This window comes from Parambassis ranga, chromosome 19 (assembly GCF_900634625.1).
Source record: "Parambassis ranga chromosome 19, fParRan2.1, whole genome shotgun sequence".
In the NCBI taxonomy this organism is placed as follows: domain Eukaryota; kingdom Metazoa; phylum Chordata; class Actinopteri; family Ambassidae; genus Parambassis; species Parambassis ranga.
The window spans coordinates 18,992,966-19,014,361 of NC_041039.1; the positions used below are offsets into that span (position 1 = coordinate 18,992,966).

General features: G+C 41.1%; 4 protein-coding genes across 5 annotated transcripts; all 4 read left to right on the forward strand.

Moving 5' to 3' along the window:
* The first annotated feature begins 66 nt into the window (after nucleotides 1-66).
* On the forward strand, nucleotides 67-7,997 carry cat (catalase). The gene is made up of 13 exons (XM_028431153.1): nucleotides 67-246; nucleotides 978-1,149; nucleotides 1,526-1,636; nucleotides 2,170-2,300; nucleotides 2,421-2,525; nucleotides 2,612-2,737; nucleotides 2,811-3,002; nucleotides 3,087-3,239; nucleotides 3,361-3,499; nucleotides 4,556-4,686; nucleotides 5,211-5,318; nucleotides 5,914-5,997; nucleotides 7,606-7,997. Exons 1-13 carry the CDS (start codon nucleotides 181-183, stop codon nucleotides 7,669-7,671), a joined length of 1,584 nt encoding a protein of 527 aa, XP_028286954.1. The 5' UTR covers nucleotides 67-180; the 3' UTR covers nucleotides 7,672-7,997.
* Nucleotides 7,998-12,015: 4,018 nt separating this feature from the next.
* On the forward strand, nucleotides 12,016-12,929 carry ifitm5 (interferon induced transmembrane protein 5). The gene is made up of 2 exons (XM_028431269.1): nucleotides 12,016-12,357; nucleotides 12,487-12,929. The coding sequence occupies exons 1-2, from the start codon at nucleotides 12,157-12,159 to the stop codon at nucleotides 12,661-12,663; spliced, it is 378 nt and encodes a 125-aa protein (XP_028287070.1). The 5' UTR covers nucleotides 12,016-12,156; the 3' UTR covers nucleotides 12,664-12,929.
* A 2,106-nt stretch (nucleotides 12,930-15,035) lies between these two features.
* LOC114451859 (troponin I, slow skeletal muscle-like) lies at nucleotides 15,036-16,956 on the forward strand. Of its 2 annotated transcripts, XM_028430795.1 has the most exons (9): nucleotides 15,083-15,135; nucleotides 15,215-15,306; nucleotides 15,558-15,603; nucleotides 15,715-15,721; nucleotides 15,823-15,867; nucleotides 15,949-16,080; nucleotides 16,197-16,286; nucleotides 16,503-16,676; nucleotides 16,775-16,956. In XM_028430795.1, the coding sequence occupies exons 3-9, from the start codon at nucleotides 15,593-15,595 to the stop codon at nucleotides 16,859-16,861; spliced, it is 546 nt and encodes a 181-aa protein (XP_028286596.1). In that variant the 5' UTR covers nucleotides 15,083-15,135; nucleotides 15,215-15,306; nucleotides 15,558-15,592; the 3' UTR covers nucleotides 16,862-16,956. The 2 variants fall into 2 exon arrangements, with proteins under 2 accessions (XP_028286595.1, XP_028286596.1); XM_028430794.1 differs by lacking the exon at nucleotides 15,215-15,306 and having other exon boundaries at nucleotides 15,036-15,135.
* A 1,050-nt stretch (nucleotides 16,957-18,006) lies between these two features.
* bpgm (2,3-bisphosphoglycerate mutase) lies at nucleotides 18,007-21,139 on the forward strand. The gene is made up of 3 exons (XM_028431106.1): nucleotides 18,007-18,103; nucleotides 18,527-19,149; nucleotides 19,858-21,139. The coding sequence occupies exons 2-3, from the start codon at nucleotides 18,549-18,551 to the stop codon at nucleotides 20,031-20,033; spliced, it is 777 nt and encodes a 258-aa protein (XP_028286907.1). The 5' UTR covers nucleotides 18,007-18,103; nucleotides 18,527-18,548; the 3' UTR covers nucleotides 20,034-21,139.
* Nucleotides 21,140-21,396: the final 257 nt, after the last annotated feature.

Here is a 21,396-nt window from a genome sequence, read left to right on the forward strand (position 1 = left end):
AAGTAGGTCAGTTCGCTGCTGTCAGCCAATCAGAGGAGAGGGGCGCTGGAGGGGCGGGGCCACGCCGAGCAAAGTCCAGGAAGCACTTTTCAGGCATCGGGATCAATATATCACAAATAATACCGCTACATCTCCTGCACAGCGTGTGGTCTGAGCGTCTTTTCGTGTTGATCTGTCGACATGGCTGACAACAGAGATAAATCCACCGACCAGATGAAGACATGGAAAGAGAACAGGGGCTCCCTGGTTTGTATTCTAGTGTTTTTGTCTCTTGGAATAACTGGGTAAGAGGTCGTTCTGGGTAACAAGCTAACGGCTAGCAGCTAGCTAGTGGAGCAAACTGTTGTTTATTACCCATTTTAATGTCTTCAGACATGTTGATAATTGACTTATACGTAGTTTAGTGTTTATTTTGTTGTCACTTTATCGCCATTGCAGTAGAAGGGCTAAACTGCTAAACTTGCAGGCTAAACTAGCCACAAGAAAACAGTGTCTTTTCATTTAAAACTCTTTCATTGACATATATATATATGTATATATATATATAAAACCCTCAATGCAAGGGATTCATTGTAAAGATTTTAAGTAGGTCATTGTCCAGAGGCATGCGGTTGAACTCGGTCCGTTATGTAACAAGAGCACAGTGGAGCAAATGGGCAGCGTGACGGTGTCAACGTCCGCCTCCCACCAGTGCAGGTGGTCACACTTTGTCTCAGTATTAGGATTATATGATATATGATATATGATTAACTTAGCTGTGCATCTGCACCATTATTAATACCACACAACATATTTGCTTTTAGACATCATGCTGTGCCTTTTATTTTGTTGCCTTCAGTGCAACATCGAGACATTTGCTGATGTTTTGTCCCAACATGTCCAGTACTGTTGTTGCCTTTCACATTCTCAGGTCTTTTATATTATGATAAATTTTAATGTTTGCTTGTTTTGTTTTTTTCAATGTGGACTTGTTTCAGAAAGCAGATGTCCTGACCACAGGGGCCGGCCATCCTGTTGGTGACAAGCTGAACCTACAGACTGCAGGACCCAGAGGCCCTCTTCTGGTCCAAGATGTGGTCTTTACAGATGAGATGGCCCACTTTGACCGGGAACGAATCCCAGAGAGAGTGGTGCATGCTAAAGGGGCAGGTGAGTTTAACATTAAAGTGTACGTCCTGCCACTTCAAATACAAAAGCAATACTGTTACCTGCACTTGCTTCTTTATTATGATATGGAATTCTTCAGCAGATTGGACTTTTATTTTTGCATAACTCAATAAACAAATGAAATAGCCAACTAAAAGTAAACAGGGGCCCTTGTTTGTGGATTAGCTCCAGACACATTATAATCTTTGCAAGTTTTTCAGTACAAGGTCACAGACCTGAGGCAGACATTGAACAGAGCACGTTTGTTGGCTCATTCACTGGCTGCTGATACACAGTAACACTGAGTTGTAAAGCACAAATATGTGAATAAGCGATATGTTACCTGATATAAGCATGTTGTTTTTTCTTTTTCATGTAGGGGCTTTTGGCTATTTTGAGGTCACTCATGACATAACTCGTTACTGCAAGGCCAAGGTGTTTGAACATGTCGGCAAGACTACGCCCATTGCTATCCGCTTCTCCACTGTCGGTAAGAGTAAACATATGATGCATGACCTGTATGCTGCATGTGATGTTTTTTTTTCCTCAAAAGTACATAGGTTTTTTGTAAGGTATGTTTTCCTGTCCTCAGTCATTGGGATGTTAACTGCTGCTTATGTATGTGGGAACAATTATGACATTTGTCATTAGGAGAATACACATTCAACTGAAAAATCATTACTAAACTCTGTCAACAGTCAAGTTAAGTGCACTTTTATGGTTGGTTGTATGAAACTGGCACCACGTTGCTTATCTCGTTTCACTTGGTGGGTGGTGCTACTTTGGCACAGTTGTTGCTGGCTGGTTAATAAGATTAGTATGGTTTACACTGGATAGTGCCTGGTGCCTCTAAAGATTATTATTATCATGCTCATTTTACCAGCTACAAACACCACTCATTTCTTTCTAACTAAATAGAAGACAAGTAGCTAAACCATTGTAAGATAATGGACAAAATAATGTTTGTTCCTGCTAATTGTAATGATGATTGAAAGCTTATCGCTTATTGTTATGTTATTCCAGCTGGGGAATCTGGGTCAGCAGACACAGTGCGAGACCCCCGCGGCTTTGCAGTCAAGTTTTACACTGAAGAAGGCAACTGGGATCTGACCGGCAACAACACCCCTATCTTCTTCATCAGGGATTCCATGCTGGTAAATGTTTTAAAGAGAACGATGAATCAAAAGATTTACTGAGTATTTGAGGTCCACAAAGACACAACTAAATAAAAACATGAATGGAGTCACTGATCTGCACCTTTTTACTCCATGCAGTTCCCGTCCTTCATCCATTCCCAGAAGCGTAATCCCCAAACTCACATGAAAGACCCTGATATGGTGTGGGACTTCTGGAGTCTAAGGCCAGAGAGTCTGCATCAGGTAGGAACATAACATATTTGGTGGCACTAGTTAAATTTTTTTTTACCAGCTTATGTAAAGAGCTGTGTCTTCTGTCTCCTGCGCAGGTGTCTTTCTTGTTCAGTGACCGAGGTCTGCCCGATGGCTATCGTCACATGAATGGATATGGTTCTCACACCTTCAAGCTGGTCAATGCCGATGGTGAACGTGTCTATTGCAAGTTTCACTACAAGGTCGGTCTGAATCCAGGGTAATTCGCTGTTGCTTTGTTGAGTGTTGCATCACGTTCTATGTCGTGTTTTTCAGACTGATCAAGGAATAAAGAATCTGTCAGTGGAAGAGGCCGATCGTCTGGCATCCACCAACCCAGATTATGCAATCGGAGACTTGTTCAATGCAATTGCCAATGGCAGCTACCCATCCTGGACCTTTTACATCCAGGTCATGACCTTTGAGCAGGCTGAGAAGTTCCAGTTCAACCCGTTCGATCTTACTAAGGTACTACTAAACCCTGCATGACTATTTGTTACCGATACTTTATTACTGAAAAATAAAGTGTGTGCATTTGTATCCATGATGCAGGTGTGGTCACATAAAGAATACCCCTTGATCCCTGTTGGTAGACTGGTCCTCAACAGGAACCCAGTCAACTACTTTGCCGAGGTTGAGCAGATTGCTTTTGATCCCAGCAACATGCCACCTGGCATCGAGCCCAGTCCTGATAAGATGCTCCAGGTAAAACAATCGCTTATGTTATGTTAAAATGGGAAGTGTGAATTAAACTTGTGTCATTATTGTGCTACTAATAGTGTTTGCACTTTCCTCATGCTGTGTTCCTGCGTGCGTCTATGTTCAGGGTCGACTGTTTTCCTACCCTGACACACATCGACACAGGCTGGGTGCCAACTACCTGCAGCTACCCGTCAACTGCCCCTTCAGAACCCGTGTGGCCAACTACCAGCGTGATGGTCCAATGTGCATGACTGACAACCAAGGTAAGTCACCTTGCAGATGGGCAGTGGTTGAGAAATGACTAAGCTTTCAGTTAATACACACACCATTTCACACAGTATCAACTTTATATGGTGTACAAAACTACAGTGACGCTGGTTTAACCTAAGCTCTGGTAAACTAAATGGCAGCGGTAGTTTCTATTTTTGTCTGATGTAATAAAGAGTGTTGACCAGTTGATGTCGCCATTTCATCAGCTCTGATACTATGAACATTTTTCTTACTGGTTCAGTGCTTTAGAGCAGCGGTCCCCAACCTTTTTTGCACCACGGACCGGTATCATGTAAAACAATATTTTTACGGACCGGCACAGAAAAAAATAAATAAAATAAAAACAAAGTGCATACAAAGACAACTTACTCTTATGCTTAATTAGTGGGAGCCTTTGAGCTTTCTCAGCAATGAGGCGGTCCCATCTGGGGATAATGGGAGACAATGACACCCGAAGCGTGTTTCATATGTCCAGTCCACTCCGTAATTTTGTTTTGGCCGTCATTAATTGCTTCTGTCCTTCTTGTTCACGTTTTCTTCTTTCAAAAAACTCCATGGCTTGTCTTTTAATGCAGGGTGCTTGGTCTTAAGTGCCGAAGCAGTTTTGAAGGCTTCGTTGCCTCATTTGCGAGTCTGTCGCCACATATCACTCAGAGCGGACTTGGTGTGTGAGAATCACCTGTTGCAATAAATCCGTATAGGACTCCTGATATAGTCTTTTAAATGCACTCAGATAATGAATAATATATTTTTTGCTCAGTCTTTCTGTGCGGCCCGGTACCAAATGACCCACGGACCGGTACCGGTCCCCGGCCCGGTGGTTGGGGACCACTGCTTTAGAGGACATGAATGTTTTCCCCCCTTATACCAGTCTGCACCCAAATTATTTTACCATATCCCCATGGCAACCAGTGTGCTAGTGACTAAATCAATTCTGTCCAAATGTTTTTCTGTTGTTTTCTAAATTGCTTCTACTTTTCAAAATTCAGCCCTGGGATATTTTTTTTTTTATCCCTGAATCGTCAGTGTTTGGTCTGTCTGACCTTTAGGTGGAGCTCCAAATTACTATCCAAACAGCTTCAGTGCCCCAGAGAACCAGCCTCGGTTTGTGGAGTCAAAGTTTAAGGTGTCCCCTGATGTGGCCCGTTACAACAGCGCAGATGAAGATAATCACACACAGGTAATGTCAATGTGAGAGATTAGAGATATTGCTGTGTGTGGTACACCACCTACCCTCAGTTCTTTTAAATATTTTGCTGGTATAATTCTGTCATGTTTGCAATACACATATTGAAATATGGGGTCAGTTCTCCTTGGTTTGAACATTTTGGTATCATTAAAATGACTAAAGATAAATTAAAATATGTAAATTAAAGTTAAAATAAGAATAATTAAAAAAAAACAAATATTTTCAACAGGAAAGATACATTTTTTTTTAGGTCTTTAGTGCTACAGATTGTTTTAGCCTCTTTTAACACTGCTTTATTTTCTGGCCCACAACTTCCCTCTTTGCACATATTGAATGGAAAGAGGACCAAAGTGCTTCTTTTCAGCCAAAACAAGAAAACTGGAGCTACTAATGGCAGGACATTGATTGGTCTCTAGCCCGACAATTAATACGTTTTTCATTATGCATATGAAATGACAATCTCACTTTCATTAGATCCACTTTTTTCAGGTGGTGAATCTGTGTTTTGTTTGCAGGTGCGTGCCTTTTACACCCAGGTGCTGAATGAAGAGGAGCGCCAGAGGCTGTGCCAGAATATGGCAGGAGCCCTTAAAGGAGCCCAGCTCTTCATTCAGAAGCGTATGGTGAGTTCACATTGCCTTTGGGTATTCACTTAATGCAAGCACAGCAGGCAAAACTGGACAAAACCCTGCTAAGCCCTGCTTACATCCATCTGCGATGGGTTAGCCTACAATCTGCATTCTTTGCCGGGTCACATGACTCTGCAGTTTGTCCAGACATTTATGTAAACATGACGCACAAGTGGATGTTACTTTTGGCTCCTTTTTTAAGCACTTGTTTACAGGATATTTCAGCAACATATAGATTCTAATTCTGAAATTGATGAGCAGTTTTTTTGGTTGACATTACTTTTAATGAAATAAACAAAAGCACTTTTTCACAGAATGATAATCGTCTGCATGCGTGGTACAACAGCGCTCAGTATACAAATGATGAAACCACAGACTGTTTCCTGTTGTTCACACGTGTCTGTGGCTTTCACTTTCTCCACAGTGTTTTTTGTTTTTTTGCAGTGTGGTTTTCAGTGTGTATTTGAACCGGAAAACATTATCTAAAAACATTATCTATAAGCACATTGAACACACAAACCTTTCCATCAGCTGTCTTGTTGAATCTTTATTGGTGTATTGAAATTCAAAACTCTCTTGTCTTGTGCAGGTTGAGAACTTGAAGGCTGTCCATCCAGACTATGGAAACCGGGTTCAGACTCTTCTCAACAAGAACAATGCAGAAGCTCAGAAGGTAAACTTTCCATCAAGTTTTGTATTATTTCTCCATTTTGCGTTAACCAGGACATCAGCTCCTAATATAGTGTGGTACTGTCCATCCACCACCATAAATATGAATGAAATTGAAGTAATTGGCGTTAAATCATGGCGACTCATCACAGAGGGGGAGGGCTGCAAGTGGGTCACATGTATTATTTTATACAAATGTTTAACTATATGCTTAAAGAAGTGGCCATAACTGTTGGTCAGAAAATGTTCAAATGTGCTTTTTGTTTTTTTATTTTCATGGCCAGAAGGGTGTCGTACTAAAGAGCGTAAAGGGAAAAAATAAGCAGACTGCAATCTACCTACTTGAAATCAAAGGGTTAAAACGACAAACTCCTCAACTTCTCGTACACCAGGGGATCCTAATTGTGTTTCTGTGCCCCCCCCCTTTTTGTAGAGAAGAATATTATCACCCCCTCAGAGTGTAGTGACTGGTCTCCCTAAATTATAGTTTTTTTCAACGGAGGCTTTGCCTGACAACATACACACACATTGCAGCAACAGTGACTTTGCAGTGAATTTGGCTTTAATTGTATTTTTAGATGAACCAGAATCCGATTGATGTATTTTACTACTAATCTACTGGATTCCTGCCTGCTCGATCTGGTTGGTGCAATTGATCGGGTGCAAGAGCCCCGATCTCTGCGTGTAATTTTTGCAGAGCAGGGAAGAGGGTCACTACTGGAATGTTTCTGAAACGCACAGCAGCGCAAGTGCAGGGGCGCCCAGTCGATCGCGAAGGGGGTGCGGGGTCGATCGCATGCCGTTAAAAAAATGTTTTCATTTTAGTGTATCATCTATCCTCACAGTGCTGGAAAGATCTTTTATAACAAGGTCACAAAACACGCAGTCGATAACGCACGTTTTTTTCGGCCGTGTCAACAAACCGTACGGACAGCTGAATGCTGCGGGCCGTCAAAAGAAAGGACCTTACTGCTGGACTGATGTTCAGACTCTGGATGTGGATAAAGACTCAAGGTGTCGCGCAAACCAAGACTCGTCCATCAGATTGCCAGATGGAAAAGCATGATTCATCACTCCAGAGAACGCGTCTCCACTGCTCTAGAGTCCAGTGGCGCCGTGCTTTACACCACTGCATCCGACGCTTTGCATTGCACTTGGTGAGGTGTGGCTTGGATGCAGCTGCTCGGCCATGGAAACCCATTCCATGAAGCTCTCTGCGTGCTGTACTTGGGCTAATCTGAAGGTCACATGAAGTTTGGAGCTCTGTAGCAATTGACTGTGAAGAAAGTCGGCGCCCTCTTTGCACTATGCGCTTCAGCATCCGCTGACCCCTCTCCGTCAGTTTACGTGGCCTTCCACTTCGTAGCCGAGTTGCTGTTTGACCAAACTGAGATAATAACCAAAGAGAGATTGATTCTGAGATGGGTGAGCGAATACTTTTGGTAATGTAGTGTATTTAGCAGCAGCAGCCTTTCTTCAGTTGATACACAAAGCCTGCTCCATGTTGAGCCAAACAAAGTGTGTACACCTCTACTTATCCAGTCAATGCGTAACTGCACATTTAACTCTCTCATCTCTCTGTCTCTGTCTGGTCCGTGTTGCTTTTCTTCAGAGCACATCCCCGCACGTGTACAGCCGTCCAGGAGCCTCGGCCATTGCTGCATCTTCAAAGATGTGATGCCTTAAGTTTCCACTGGGAGCTGCTCTCTCATTTCTCTGACAGCAAATGCACTTAATGATTACCAACTGCTACCACCAAGAACACAAGAAATGACCATCCAGTTATCATCACTAATCAGGGTCTGATACTTACATTGTGTTAATGTTGTGGTCAGTTGACTGTTAATCTAGTCATTCCGAAACTATGTGTTTCCTCCAAAATCTAAAGCTTGCAACATGTAGGAGGCTCATGATCTGTGCTGAAACCTGAGGTTTCTGATCAGTTTTGACTTTACATTAAGTATTTCATCTTCAACTCAATGGCATTAAATGAATTAACCACAACTGGTAATTGATCCCATAATTATTTGATTCGTGTAAAATTCATATGGAATTATGTCGCGGTGGTTAAACGCTTGTTGTCTTTGACAAAACTACATGTAATCATGTAAACAAACACTGCAGTCAGAAATCATTTTTACTCTGATATCTGCTGGTTGTTAGACATCAGACATTTCATTTTAAGGTATCTTCTGTGCCTTCTTGTCTAAAAACACTTACATACAGCTTTAAGCTTTTATATGAAATAATCAGCTGAGAACTGACCTGTTTGAGTTGTTGGTGTAACCTGCTGCTGTGCATAAACTGTTGACCTGAATGTTTTTTATTAACATTTAAGTTGAGCACTTATCTGAGATAAGCTATGTGTTTAGTGGCTGTTTAATGAACTTAGAATCAAAGCAGTTCTGTGTGAACTTGTGTGCAGTTCTTTGGTCGCTCCTGTCTTTTTAAAGCATGCTTATGTCTTCATAGTTTATTTAATACAGACAAAAACATCATTAGTTTCATCAAACAGCAGCTCACTGGACTTGTTCAGAATAATTTCATGTTTATTTGAGGGCTGTGTTCCTTGCTGTCCCTGATGCTGCTTTTATCTGTAGTCTTGGTTACAAACCTGAGAGTCCCTCTCCTCTTTAGCACAGAGGATTCAGTGTTAACATTTTTCCAAAAGTTATAAATTTAAATCTACATGAAAACACATAAAAGTGTTCCACAATCTCTTATCTTAAATGAGAAGGCAGCTGCACATGAGTGATGAAGCAATTTCTACTATAAAATTACATTATCAGTATATTGATACAATATATTATCAGCTGTCGTGTATGATATTATGTAACCTTAACAATGAAAACTACAAAATCTTCTCAATTTCACATTTTGAGTTGGCCACATAGTTATTAAGTGAAGCTTTTGCTCAAAATGTGCATGATAAAAACGAGTCCACATGCGGCTAACCATCTGTGCTGGTTTAAACACACTGCATTGTGGGTATTGTTTAGAGTGGTGATCGAAAAGCAGGTCGGCATTTTATGAGGTTTATATAAAATGCAAAGCACTGATCCAGCAGTGACCTTTTCGTTCTTGCACACCTGGCGCACACCTTTACCACCGAGCTGAGAGCGATGAACGTTCACGGTTACCCAGCCGAGACCATTCCACTGCAGACCCTGAGGTATGATGGGTCCACTGCAGCCCCAACTCAACTCTACGGTGGTTCAGTGCACCACTGTGATCACATCATCTGGTCCATCTGCAGCCTTTTCTATTCAAGCCCCTTCTGCCTTGGGCTGGTGGCTCTCATCTACTCAGTCAAGGTGAGTTTGCATGTGTAAATATCTCAACTGTTTCATCTTACTACTGCTGTAAGTTTTATGTTCCTTTGCTGTTGTAGATTTTTTAAATCCACTTTTAAAACCACTGTGATTTGCTCCTACCAGGCCAGAGACCGGAAAGAGGTTGGAGATCTGGATGGTGCTCGACACTATGGCACCACTGCCTGCTGCTTCAACACAATTGCCTTGGTACTGACTTCCCTCAGAATCCTTATCGCCATAATAGCAGGTATTGTCATAGCTGTGCAAACAGCTTCTCGCATGCATTCACACAGGTACCATTATTAGGAAATGTTCTATTAGCATCTTCAAGCAATAACAGCTGTTTGATTTTGTTATGTCAGGTCAGGCTGTGTCTCAACAATGTGCCAGTAAGACAGAACTTGAAATATTATGGTTTAAAATGGTCTGTTGAGGATATCAATGCAGCGCATGCTACTACTCATGATAAACATGCTTTTGTTTTCAATTGCTGACTTCCTGTTGTATGCTTCACATCTTATATAATATAATGTAGTGAGGACTTTGAGTGCTTCAAGTGTCGTGTTCCGGATGTGATCGAGAAACTGACACTTTGACATAAAGGAAATATTGAATTAATATAAATATATAATAATCATCATCTATGTGGATTGAATCACCTTTGGAGCCTAGCGGCCACAGCATGACCTGCGATCGCACTGGCTTCACGTCTGAGCCCCAAACACAGCCATGTAGATGGGTTTCATTTTTGACAAACCTTAACCCTTCTATGAGGAACTTGGCACCGTGTGCAGCACAGTTGTGTAAATGTATACAAAAAACCTGCCTATGAAAATGTCATCCTTTTCCCAAATATTTTCTGTGCTGTGCTCTTTAATAAAGCGAAATATTTTTAACACAACAGTTAACAACAGTAGGTAACTGTTTTATGACGAAACCCTTAAGGCCTGTCCTCTTTATTTAACCATAGTACAGATCACTGCTATGCACTGACACCATGTACTCTATGCTTTAACAGAGTGACACTTAAAGCATTTGAGTTGCACTTAAAATGGCAAATTGGTGTAGTGCACTCTTGCAGTAAAGTTAAACATCACTAGAATGTTTAAAAAAAAAAAGATCAAAAGGGAATTTTATATTTTATGCATGTTTGCTTACAGAAAACTGCAATTTTTAAGGAACTGTTTTGCAACAGCAACCACAACTGCAAGGTGTTTCCTTTTGCCACACTGTTTTTGGGTGGGTGGGTGTGTGTGGATAGGGGTGTGGGACGGTAACATCAACAGTTACCGTCCACATTCATTGCCCTCAGCTCATCTGTAACGTAAGGTGTAGCACAGAAATCTGCCAACTGTGAAATTGCGACCAACCAAGCAAACAGCTCTGCCCTCTGCCAGACAGCGTGATCTGCAGTTTTTTTAATTTCCTCTTTCACAATTGCACAAAAATGTCAAGACAGCTGTCTACAAACAAAGGTTTAGAAATAGGGGAAATAAGGGAAGACTTTTAACTCCAAGTTAGTCACACTTCTGTGAAATCAGCCTGTCCAGTTAGGATCAACACTGACTGCGGATAAGTTCCAGCTGCTGTTGTGCAAATGGAACAGACAACAGGTGGAAATGAGAGGCAGTTATCAAGACAACCCCTATAAAGGACAGGTTCTGCAGGTGCTGACCACAGACCATTTCTCTGTTCTTGTCCTTTCTGCCTGATGTATTGCTCACTTGTGCATTTTGTCAGTGCTCTCACCCCTGGAGGTAGCCTGAGGAGGTGTCTACAACCACAGAAGTTGCTCAGGTAGTGCAGCTCATCCAGGATGGATCAATGAGATCTGTGGCAAGAAGGTTTGCTCTGTCTGTCAGCACAGTGTCCAGAGCATGGAGGAGATACCAGGAGACAGGCCAGTACACCAGGAGACGTGGAGGGGTGCGTAGGAGGGCAACAACCCAGCAGCAGGGCCGCTAGGCATTTCTTTGGTGGGCTGCACAGCCCTCCATGTGCTAGCCAGAGGTACCCTTACAGCCATTAGGTACTGGGATGAGATCCTCAGACCTATTGTGAGACCATATGCTGGTGCAGTGGGCCCTGGGTTCCTGCTGATGCATGACAATGCTAGGCCTCATGTGGCTGAAGTGTGTCAGCAGTTCCTGCATGATGAAGGCACTGATGCTACGGATTGGCCTGCCCGTTCCCCAGACCTGAATCCAATCAAGCACATCTGGGACATCAGGTCTCGTTCCATCCAGACTGTCCAGGAGTTGACTGATGCTTTAATCCAGTTCTGGGAGGAGATCCCTCCGGAGAACATCCGCCGCCTCATCAGGAGGTCACACAGACACGTAGAGGCCACACACACTACTGAGCCTCATTCTGACTTGTCTTGAGGAACTTCCACTCAAGTTGGATCAGCCTGTGATGTGATTTTCCAGTTTCATTTGAGTATGGTTCCAAATCCAGACTTCCGTAGGATAACTTATTTACATTGATCATTTTTATGTTATTTTGTTCTCAGCGTATTCCACAATGTAATGAATGAAGATATTCAACTGGGATATTTCATTCATGGAGATCTAGGATGTGTTATTTTAATGTTCCCTTTATTTTTTTGAGCAGTGTATCTACAATACTATCAAGCCACCTACGAAGAAAACTGCAAGGAACTATTGTGTAATCTTCCCACCCACAGCTGCAAGCTGCTTCCTTTTGCTGCAATGTGTGTGTGTGGATAGGGGCGTGGGGCAGTAACATAGGTGCTTATAACACCATTGAAGGGAAATCAGTTACAGTAACCCTTCACATCTAAAGCAGATTCTTGTGCTACACTTCACATTACAGGTGAGCTGAGAGCAATGAACGCTGAGGTAGTTCCACTGCAGGGGAGATTTGATGGGCCCCCAGGATATCCTAGTGCTGCTCCCACAGTGGTTCAGTACACCACTGTGAACATCACCACTGATCCACCCCGGGATCACTTCATCTGGTCCCTCTTCTGTTTCTTCTACGGTAACCCTCTGTGTCTCGGACTGACTGCTCTCATCTACTCCATTAAGGTGAGTTTGTGTGGGACAGATGTGTTATTGCCAATGAAAAGTGAAAAAAGAACTTCATGCTTAATCACGCCAAATTAAGGATTGAGCTCCTCATCCTCCTTTAAGATCAGTGTGATTTGCTTCTTTCAGGCCAGAGACAGGAAGGTGGTTGGAGACCTGGATGGTGCGCGACATTACGGATCCACTGCCCGCTGCCTCAACATCTGGGCCACGGTCATGTTTTTCCTCTTGATCGTTTTGCCTCTCATTATAATCATGTCCATCGCAGTCAAATTGAGCTCACTCCATTACCATTACAGAGGATAAATTCGGCATTGTGTTCAGAGACTTCCTTGGTTTTGCTTACACCCTCAGGCATCACTGTTGTAGCTACACATGTGTGAACCTACAGGTTTTCATTAGGTTTGATGTTTAGGACAGATTTCCTGTGAATGTTTTAAGCAGAAGTGTCTGAATCACCAAGATATTCTTGTGTTTTCATGTGTGAATATGTGTTTCTGTGCAAGAGTTTCTGTACCAGACTACTTTACGATTAGATAGCTGGTGCAATAAAGGTTTATGTACTAACAGAATGCTTGTGTCACTTTATTTGTACTGGACATGCATGTAATTAATAGCAGCAGCATGTTGTTTTTAGAACAGGTGAGGCTGTGCAGATCTTTCATCCTTTTATGTAATATACAAAATATGAGCTTCAATACAGCATGTCATCGTCATAAAATCTGGTCTAGTGGACTTTGGTGGGTTTGAGCAATGACCTCAGTTCAGTTCCTCAGTTCCCTGTCAGAACTGAGCAGGTGGTGCTCTTGCAATGCAGCAAGAGCACCACCTGCTGTCGGTAATAAGCGATTGTCAAGTACTTCATCCTATGTCCTGGTTTGCTGCTCTCCAGTGGCAGCAGAACAGAGCTGTCAGGAGGTCCTAGCGGTCTTTCCCTCTGTGTGATGTTAGTTTCTCTTACAGGGACTACTTCTTCCTTCCACTGCAAAACACTCAGGCACAAATACACACGTGCATGCACACACACACACACAGATTACATGCAGCAGCAAATCATTGTGACTTTTCTCACAGTATAATTAAACCACTGTTAGTGAGTCTGTTAGTTTTTTTTATCCAGCCATCTTTACCTGTATGGATTGCTTTGCCTGTTTCAGTGCTAGCTTGTTGGATATTTATGATGTTCACTCTGCCAGGTTCATTTTCCCTTTGAGGTTTCAGATTGCATTTAGTAGTTTGGTTATTTTAGTGTGCAGTTAGTGGTATGATTAATAAACAAAGATTTGTAAGATCTGTGTCATTTTGGCCTACAGGTCATTTTTAAAGTGCTTTATAAATAAAGCTGAGTCGAATTAGGATGTGAGGATGTGTCACACTGTGTGATGTGTATGTATTTATTAGTTCAGATTGGGCTCTTTTATTCTTGCAACATTTTCTGATGTGTTAAAATGTTGGATTCCTGTTTAAGAGTTGGACCTCTCTTTTCTAAGTGTGACCAGGTGGTCAGTGGACGAGGTCGAGTGTTGGAGTCATCATGGCCCGCTCTGTTTTTTTGTCTCAAATCAATCATATTTAAAAAAGAAAGTAATGTTTATAACTGATTGTAATGAAACTTTAAGACATATATGTAACAGTTTTACACAAATTGTTGTTGTTGTCCAATTCTTTTTAACATAATGGTGATGAATGCTGGTTCGAGGGGCCACCTTTAAATTCTTTCATCGTCACTACTGAGCAAAAAAAAAAACATGTGACAATGCATCCATTTGTTTGTGGCATTGTTGTGTCTCATTGTGACACGTTCATTGTGTCTGTTGTGTGGTAATGGTGCATTGTTATTGTATATTGGCAGTTTTTTTTGCAAGGCATCATCATCTATGCTTCGGGTCACGGTGGGCTCTTTGGCCACTATAACAAACATGTCTGAGCTGGGCAGCAATGGATCGCACAAAATAATCCTGTATATTTTGCACAAATAAGCTCAACACAGGCCACAGCTGTTTTACAAAATCAACAGAAAAATGATGACATTTATGTTGAAATAATCACAAATTTAGCAGATAATAGTTTAAAAACATTATTTATTGGTTGTGTGGTGGTACACATTCATTCATTAACCCCCCTTCTGTATTTCTATATACTCCCTACACACTGCTTAATCTGCTGAATACATTAAATACGAATCATATTTAATATTATAAAGAGTTCATAGTAGTGCTGTTAGGGGAGCAGCAGTTCTCCTCTGCAGCCTTGTGGTGGCAGCATTGTTCCTTTAATCCTCACATCATTCTTCAGCACAGTGGAACTATTGTTTTTGTTTTTCCTCAAAATCAGCAACTCCTAATGTGTTAAGTGTTGTTATAGATGACCATTTCATTTTCCAGACATTCAGAAATCGGTTAAAGCTATTCCTAAAATGTAAATAGAATGATTGTTATCATTGTTATGGACTTCACATCAGTGTCTTTTTTTAAAGCAACAAATATTAATATTAATTTCTCCTCCGTGTAGTCTGATAAACACTTCGGACTGACTTCAGCTGAACACACGTATAATAACAGCTCCTTCAGAGTCTGGGGAGGAGGCACTAAGAAAACATTACGGAACTTTTCACACCTCATATGTGGGATATAGGAGACGCAAAGCAAGAATGGTGAGGACATGGGGTCTATTTTAGTGAGCCACTCACATGGGCACTGGAATCTATATATCTACCCTCTTTCTTTCTCTCTGCTCTCAGTAAAAGACACCTGAGGGTATTTGTCACTTCTGTATAAGGTAAGAGTTTTATTTTGAAATGATTTAGAGCAGATTAAATATTTTTATGACAATTGGATTTTTTTCCCCCTCCCTAAAGCCTGTTTTGAACCACGGGTCAAGGAGGAGGTTGAATCTGCTGCTTCCTCTGATCACACAGGAGTTACAGTTATACGTATTACAACAGGCTGTGTATGTGAATGTGTTAAACACACCAATATAATCTAGCTCTATTTTCTGACTGATTAGTTGTCACATAATTATAATTGATAATTAATTGATATAATTTTCTGTCTGTGTTTTTTTTTTACGATGGGAATTTATTGTGTTTGACCTTTTAACAATGTCAAGCATAAATAAATCAATAAATGGGCAGAAATTGGAATTTTGTGTATTAAAAATTAAAATTTTTTTTCTTCCTCTCCTCCTGTTTTTTTTCACAGATAATTTTAAGAAAACAAGACAAAGAACAGCAGCCATGTCTGAAGCGTAAGTACCCCTCAGATTTATTACACATGTAGTATGACAGACTGCAGTAATTTATCACGATGTGTGTTTTCTCTCTTCTCTCATTTGGGCTCCTCCTGCTTGACTCTATAGACCTATGGTGAGTTGACATTTATATTTGAATTTATCATACTAACATTTAATATTTACTCTCCTGCTCCAGAACTTACAATAAAGTATAAATCCTTTTTTTTCCCCTAGAAAGCGAAGCCAAAAATCTCTGCCTCTCGCAGACTCTTCCTGAAGGTATTTTACATGAAACTCTGTGTCGTGCTGCAGACCATTTATTTTCTGCTTGACTGAGATGTTATTCAATATGTGTACCAGACCAAACTGCTGAAGAAGGCCGTGTCTATGTTAGACAATGAAAAACAATTCAGAAAAGAAGAGCGAGAGAGGATCCTTTCTGAGAGAGTGCCGGGCCTCCAGATGTCAGGCCTGTCGCTGCAGGATCTACAGGTGCGTTTATCACAGAAGCACAAACAGAGGTCGTCGTTTGTGGCTCTGAAGTCAGCAATCAATCGTTTTTTCAATAACAAAATTGATCAGAACTGCGATTTCATATCTGTCCACAGAATCTTTGCAAAGAGCTACACGGGAAAATTGATGTGGTTGATGAAGAGCGGTATGACATCGCTGCTAAGGTGACAAAAAATGAAAAGGAGGTAAGTATTATATCCACATTAATGAGCTTTAAAATTAGTTTTTGTTCATGTTTTTTTAAGAATTTAATAAGTTTTCCACTTATCAAATGATTTAACAGTCATTTATTTACATAAATAACTTTCTTTAGATGTCTTTAGACATAGCACACATCTGCACCCACCCAACATTTACAAGCTAATATTGAGGATGGGTTTGTTATCGCTGTTGGGAAAAAGATACAGGACCTGACTCAGAAGGTCTACGAGCTGAAGGGCAAGATGAAGAGACCAAACCTCAAAAGAGTGCGCGTGTCCGCTGGCGCCATGCTGGGTGCTCTGCTGGGCGCTCAGGTCAAAGAGTCAGTGGACTTCAAGGCCAACCTGAAGACTGTGAAGAAGGAGGAGGAGAAGGTAAGAGGACCAGGTGTATCACTTAAGATTCAAGTGTATGAACACAAAAGATGTTTCTGTCAGCTGTGTCATACTGACTGTATGCTGTCATCCCACAGAAGGAGGAAGTGACTGACTGGCGTAAGAATGTGGACGCTATGTCTGGTATGGAGGGCAGGAAGAAGCTGTTTGATGCCGGGCAGTAGATCTGTAAAGAGAATACCTCTGTTCATTGCTCTTCAGTGAATCTTTTTCACTTTACTCAATGTCAATACAATGGAAATAACATGTTTTGCCCACATTTCCTCAAATGGTTTATGCTCCTTGCTTCTTGCTTATACTCCATATACACATTCCAGGAGTGGCTAATGTTCATGAAGTTACATCACCGTGACCATTCTGGAAAATTAATGTGTTTTTAAAACTTGAGCAAAAATAGTGTTATTAATAATAATTTGTGTATCAAACAACAAAATGTGTTTGACACTGTTCAGAATGCTGATGGTGGTTATTGTCATAAATCTGACTTTGCTGCACTTTAACAGCTTTGGTGTATTAGACCAGAATGATGTACATCAAATATATTATAATATATATATAATTTCTGTAATTAATAGTTTTTAAATTGTATTACATTCAGAAAATCCTTATATGAGGGAAAAAAACACACAGTGGTCAGTGAAGACTCTCAGTGAATCTTTGGATCCTGTTTGAATGCTGTCATGTGACAAGAATGAAGTAAAGTTGCTGTTCATCATAAAACAGTTTAGTGATCTGTGTCTAAAAAAAGTGGTGGGGGAAAATCACACTCACTTTGTTGCCAAGGGAAACCAGAAGATGCTGATGCTCCTCAGTCATCCTCCTGTATGAAGTAGGAGCAATGAAATGTCTGCTTGCATCTTTACAATTTCAATGATTTAATTGATTTTAATTTCTTCATGTTTATTGTTTATATATATATATATATATATATATATATATACGTATATATATATATGTGTGTGTGTATATACATATATATGTATATATACGTGTATATATATATGTATATACACACACACACACACACATATATATATATATATATATATATATATATATATATATATATATATATATATATATATATAGCCTGTGTACCACAGTCTGTCCCCGCTACAGAACATCAGCAGCAGTTTTCCGGCAGGTCTCTACACACACATCTGCAGCCGGGCCTTCCCGCGTCCCTCCCGCCCCCCTCCATTGTATTCGCCGCAGCCACTCCTAATATGGGGGTAAATTTGCCAGCGTTACCGCCCACATGTGATTTACGGCGTTCTGATTGGACGATGGTGCTGTCACTCATCAGTGCGTACACACAGGGGGGGGACGCTGAGTTTTGCGTGTCCTGCAGACCGTCAGCAGCATCAACCGGCGACTTTAAGCCCGGATTTAAATACACACACGGGGTAAGACGACATTTTCACAATATCCTGCTCATTTTGCGATGACGTGGCTACATTCCTGTGGTTTTATTTTATAGTAGGGGTCCATTTTTGTTACGGTCTGAGCTGCAGTAACATATGCAGCAATACCGGTCTATTCAGTTAATGGTTAGCTAAACCGGTATTTAGCCGCTTCCAGTAACTTCAAATACGACAAGTGCGTGTATATTTTGCTCTGAGTCTGTTGTTTGTGTGTCTAACGTATGAATTAATGCGGTTAATGACCAACAGCTGTCGGTCAGCCCGTTCACCTCTAACCTTTTGGTGGTAACGCGTCCAAGAACGGGATAGATCTGTTTTCAGGCTGTGTGTAGAGTACGCTGTTGATATGTGTGCAGAATCTTTAGTTCTGCTTTAACGTGTTGTTTTTCTGTTGAATGTGCACAGGTGTCTGCTGCCAGTGCTTCGGATGTCCAAGTTCAAACTGTTCCTGCTGAGGCATGGAGAAGGAGCCTGGAACAAAGAGAACCGCTTCTGCAGCTGGGTTGACCAGAAGCTGAGTGAGGATGGGGTGAAGGAGGCCCAGGACTGTGGCAGGCTCCTGAAGGAGCAGGGCTACAAGTTTGACTTAGTGTTCACCTCCATCCTTAGCCGCTCCATCCAGACGGCATGGCTTGTACTAGAGGCAATGGGTCAGGAGTGGGTGCCCGTTATAAAGTCCTGGAGGCTTAATGAACGCCACTATGGCTCCCTGATTGGACTCAATCGGGCGGAGATGGCTCTACAACACGGAGAGGAGAAGGTGAAGCTGTGGAGAAGGAGCTACGACGTTACTCCACCCCAAATTGAAGAATCCCACCCGTACTACCTGGAAATCTACAATGACCGCAGATACACCACATGTGATGTCCCAAAGGAGAACCTGCCCCGAGCTGAGAGCCTGAAGGAGGTTTTGGACAGACTGCTGCCTTACTGGGACAGCACTGTGGTCCCAGAGATAAAGAGCGGCAGGACTGTGCTCATATCGGCTCATGGTAACAGCTGCAGGGCCCTGCTGAAACATCTGGAAGGTATGCCGCTGAGCTGAGCACTGATCAGCTGACGGAGCTTTTGTCTTTGTGAATGCCTACAGCTGGAATCAGTGGCTGCTCCTAAACTCTACAGACCGCTGTTTCTAGTCATTGAATTTGGAAGCACATATTTCAGTTCCAGAAATGGAAGGTTGAACTCCTGCAAAAAGGCCAGTGAGTTTATATTACATTACGCTGCGGCCATGAAAAACCTGCTGACCTTTTATCACACTTGTACGCCCTGCTCCATGTGCCGCAGTCATTTAGCACGTAGTGACTGTTGCTATGGGTTACAATATGACAGATACAGGACAGATACAGGCCCATTTATTCTACGCATATTTATATATTGTAAGATGCATGAGCAGTTTTTGTGTTTACATGCATGTAGCTAGCACAATACCAGACTAGACTGTTCTGTTCACTGCATGTTTACTGCTATGTTTACTTACATTTTTAATAATATATATATATATATATTATATTATATATAATATAATATTAAAAATAATAATAATAAAATATTTTTAAAAAGGTAATATTATATTATTATTATTAAAATATTTAATATATATATAATATTTTAATAATAATAATAGTGGAACAGAATGTTCTTAAAAGAATAATTATATTAGCAGTAGTGATTATATTGTGCAAATAAAATGAAAAAAATATGCATAATGTTAATGTTACAACTTTTTCCAACAGGTATATCAGATGAGGATATTGCCAACGTGACTTTACCTACAGGGATCCCGGTGCTGCTCGAGCTGGATGAGAACCTCAGGCCTGTGAAACCTCGACAGCTGCTGGGAGACCAGGCAAAGATCCAGGCTGCCATTAAAAAGGTGGAAGACCAGGGAAAGGCCAAACCCTCAACCTGAACAACATCGGACTGCCTGTAAGACTTAACATAGCTCTGTTCCTTTTTGCCTGGGTGCACTGTTTATTAGGCTAAAACTCAACAGGCCTGAGTAACACATATGGAACAGTAACAATAAATCACAGTGTGATGTGTAAGAGTGGGGAGGACCTGGGCACAGAGTGTGTGGTTGCTGGCCAGGCTGGTTGTATGTTTTGTGTAAGCACTGAAGAAACCCTTGGTTCGACAGCCCATATTCTGCCTGTACGTCGGCTAAAAAGTGGTTACTGCTCATTTACTTGATGACTCTACTTTGCAGATGTGTAACAATGTTATGAAGTCATCCTTTGTAAAGCAGGTTTTTCTTGTTTAGTTTTAGGAATATACCCTTTTATTTTAAACACGTGCCTCCAGTAGTAATTCAGCTATTTTTACAAGCAGAGTATTTAAAGAATAAAAGAACTCCATTCACAAATCTTACCTCAAAAATAAAAAAATGAGCCAGGATGTTCATTCCACAATCTTAACCGCAGAAATAATATACATATGCGAGCCCACTGAAACCCCCCGCATAGAAGTTACTCATACTTTTAAGTATTCTCCTCAGGAGGTCAGACAGCCTGATCTGTTTTTCTGTGTGGTTTATACACAGAACAGAGAATTAACACTGACGTACTGTGGCTAACAGTTGGTAGAATAACTGGTTTAAGCTTTGCACTTTTAAGTAGGGTTTTATGAGGATCTCCCTTCCATCCCGATGTTAATTAAATGCAATGCAATGCTATACATTTGATTTAAATATGTGTCAAATACAAGCACTGTTTTTGGTTCATGACCATTAATAACATGGACTAAAACATGGGTTAAAAATGTTACAAATAGTCTTAATTCTGCACTGTCTTCTCATTCTGTTACTGTCTGTGGCACATGTTACTGCTTTGCTGTCCATTGTATTGTGTCTCTTCTGTCTGAATGCAATGTACTGTGAATCATTGGTGTCTTGTTTTTACTCGCTATTGTTGTTTGGTACACTGGGTAAGGGAAAATATATGAACATGTATTTGTATTGTAGAAACAGAAAGGGTAGAAAACACTGATATATTTATGTAAGATGACTCACGGTCTTCCCTGCTGTTCACACCTTATTATTTAAGAGATTGTGTGATGGAATAAAAAAGGCTTACAGTATTTCTGAGTCATGAAGTTTTTTTTCGGTTATGGTTCAGAGCTTTCTCACTCTGAACCCATCATATGGATGCATGATCATGGTGTGAAGGTGTAACATGTACTGTAATCGCTGAATACTGTGAACTGTAGTCCAATAGAGACCATGAGACGGTCAGTGTCCCTTTCAGGGAATGAATCATCTGCTACATTTTGTTGTT

Excerpts from the sequence above, each read along its gene's own strand:
- cat (XM_028431153.1), top strand. The coding sequence starts at position 181 with ATGGCTGACAACAGAGATAAATCCACCGACCAGATGAAGACATGGAAA. Across the intron at positions 1,637-2,169 it reads TATCCGCTTCTCCACTGTCG|CTGGGGAATCTGGGTCAGCA; the intron begins GTAAGAGTAAAC and ends ATGTTATTCCAG. Across the intron at positions 3,003-3,086 it reads ACCCGTTCGATCTTACTAAG|GTGTGGTCACATAAAGAATA; the intron begins GTACTACTAAAC and ends TCCATGATGCAG.
- ifitm5 (XM_028431269.1), top strand. The coding sequence starts at position 12,157 with ATGAACGCTGAGGTAGTTCCACTGCAGGGGAGATTTGATGGGCCCCCA. Across the intron at positions 12,358-12,486 it reads CTCTCATCTACTCCATTAAG|GCCAGAGACAGGAAGGTGGT; the intron begins GTGAGTTTGTGT and ends TGCTTCTTTCAG.
- LOC114451859 (XM_028430794.1), top strand. Across the intron at positions 15,868-15,948 it reads CTCGCAGACTCTTCCTGAAG|ACCAAACTGCTGAAGAAGGC; the intron begins GTATTTTACATG and ends TATGTGTACCAG. Across the intron at positions 16,677-16,774 it reads TGAAGAAGGAGGAGGAGAAG|AAGGAGGAAGTGACTGACTG; the intron begins GTAAGAGGACCA and ends GTCATCCCACAG.
- bpgm (XM_028431106.1), top strand. The coding sequence starts at position 18,549 with ATGTCCAAGTTCAAACTGTTCCTGCTGAGGCATGGAGAAGGAGCCTGG. Across the intron at positions 19,150-19,857 it reads CCTGCTGAAACATCTGGAAG|GTATATCAGATGAGGATATT; the intron begins GTATGCCGCTGA and ends TTTTTCCAACAG.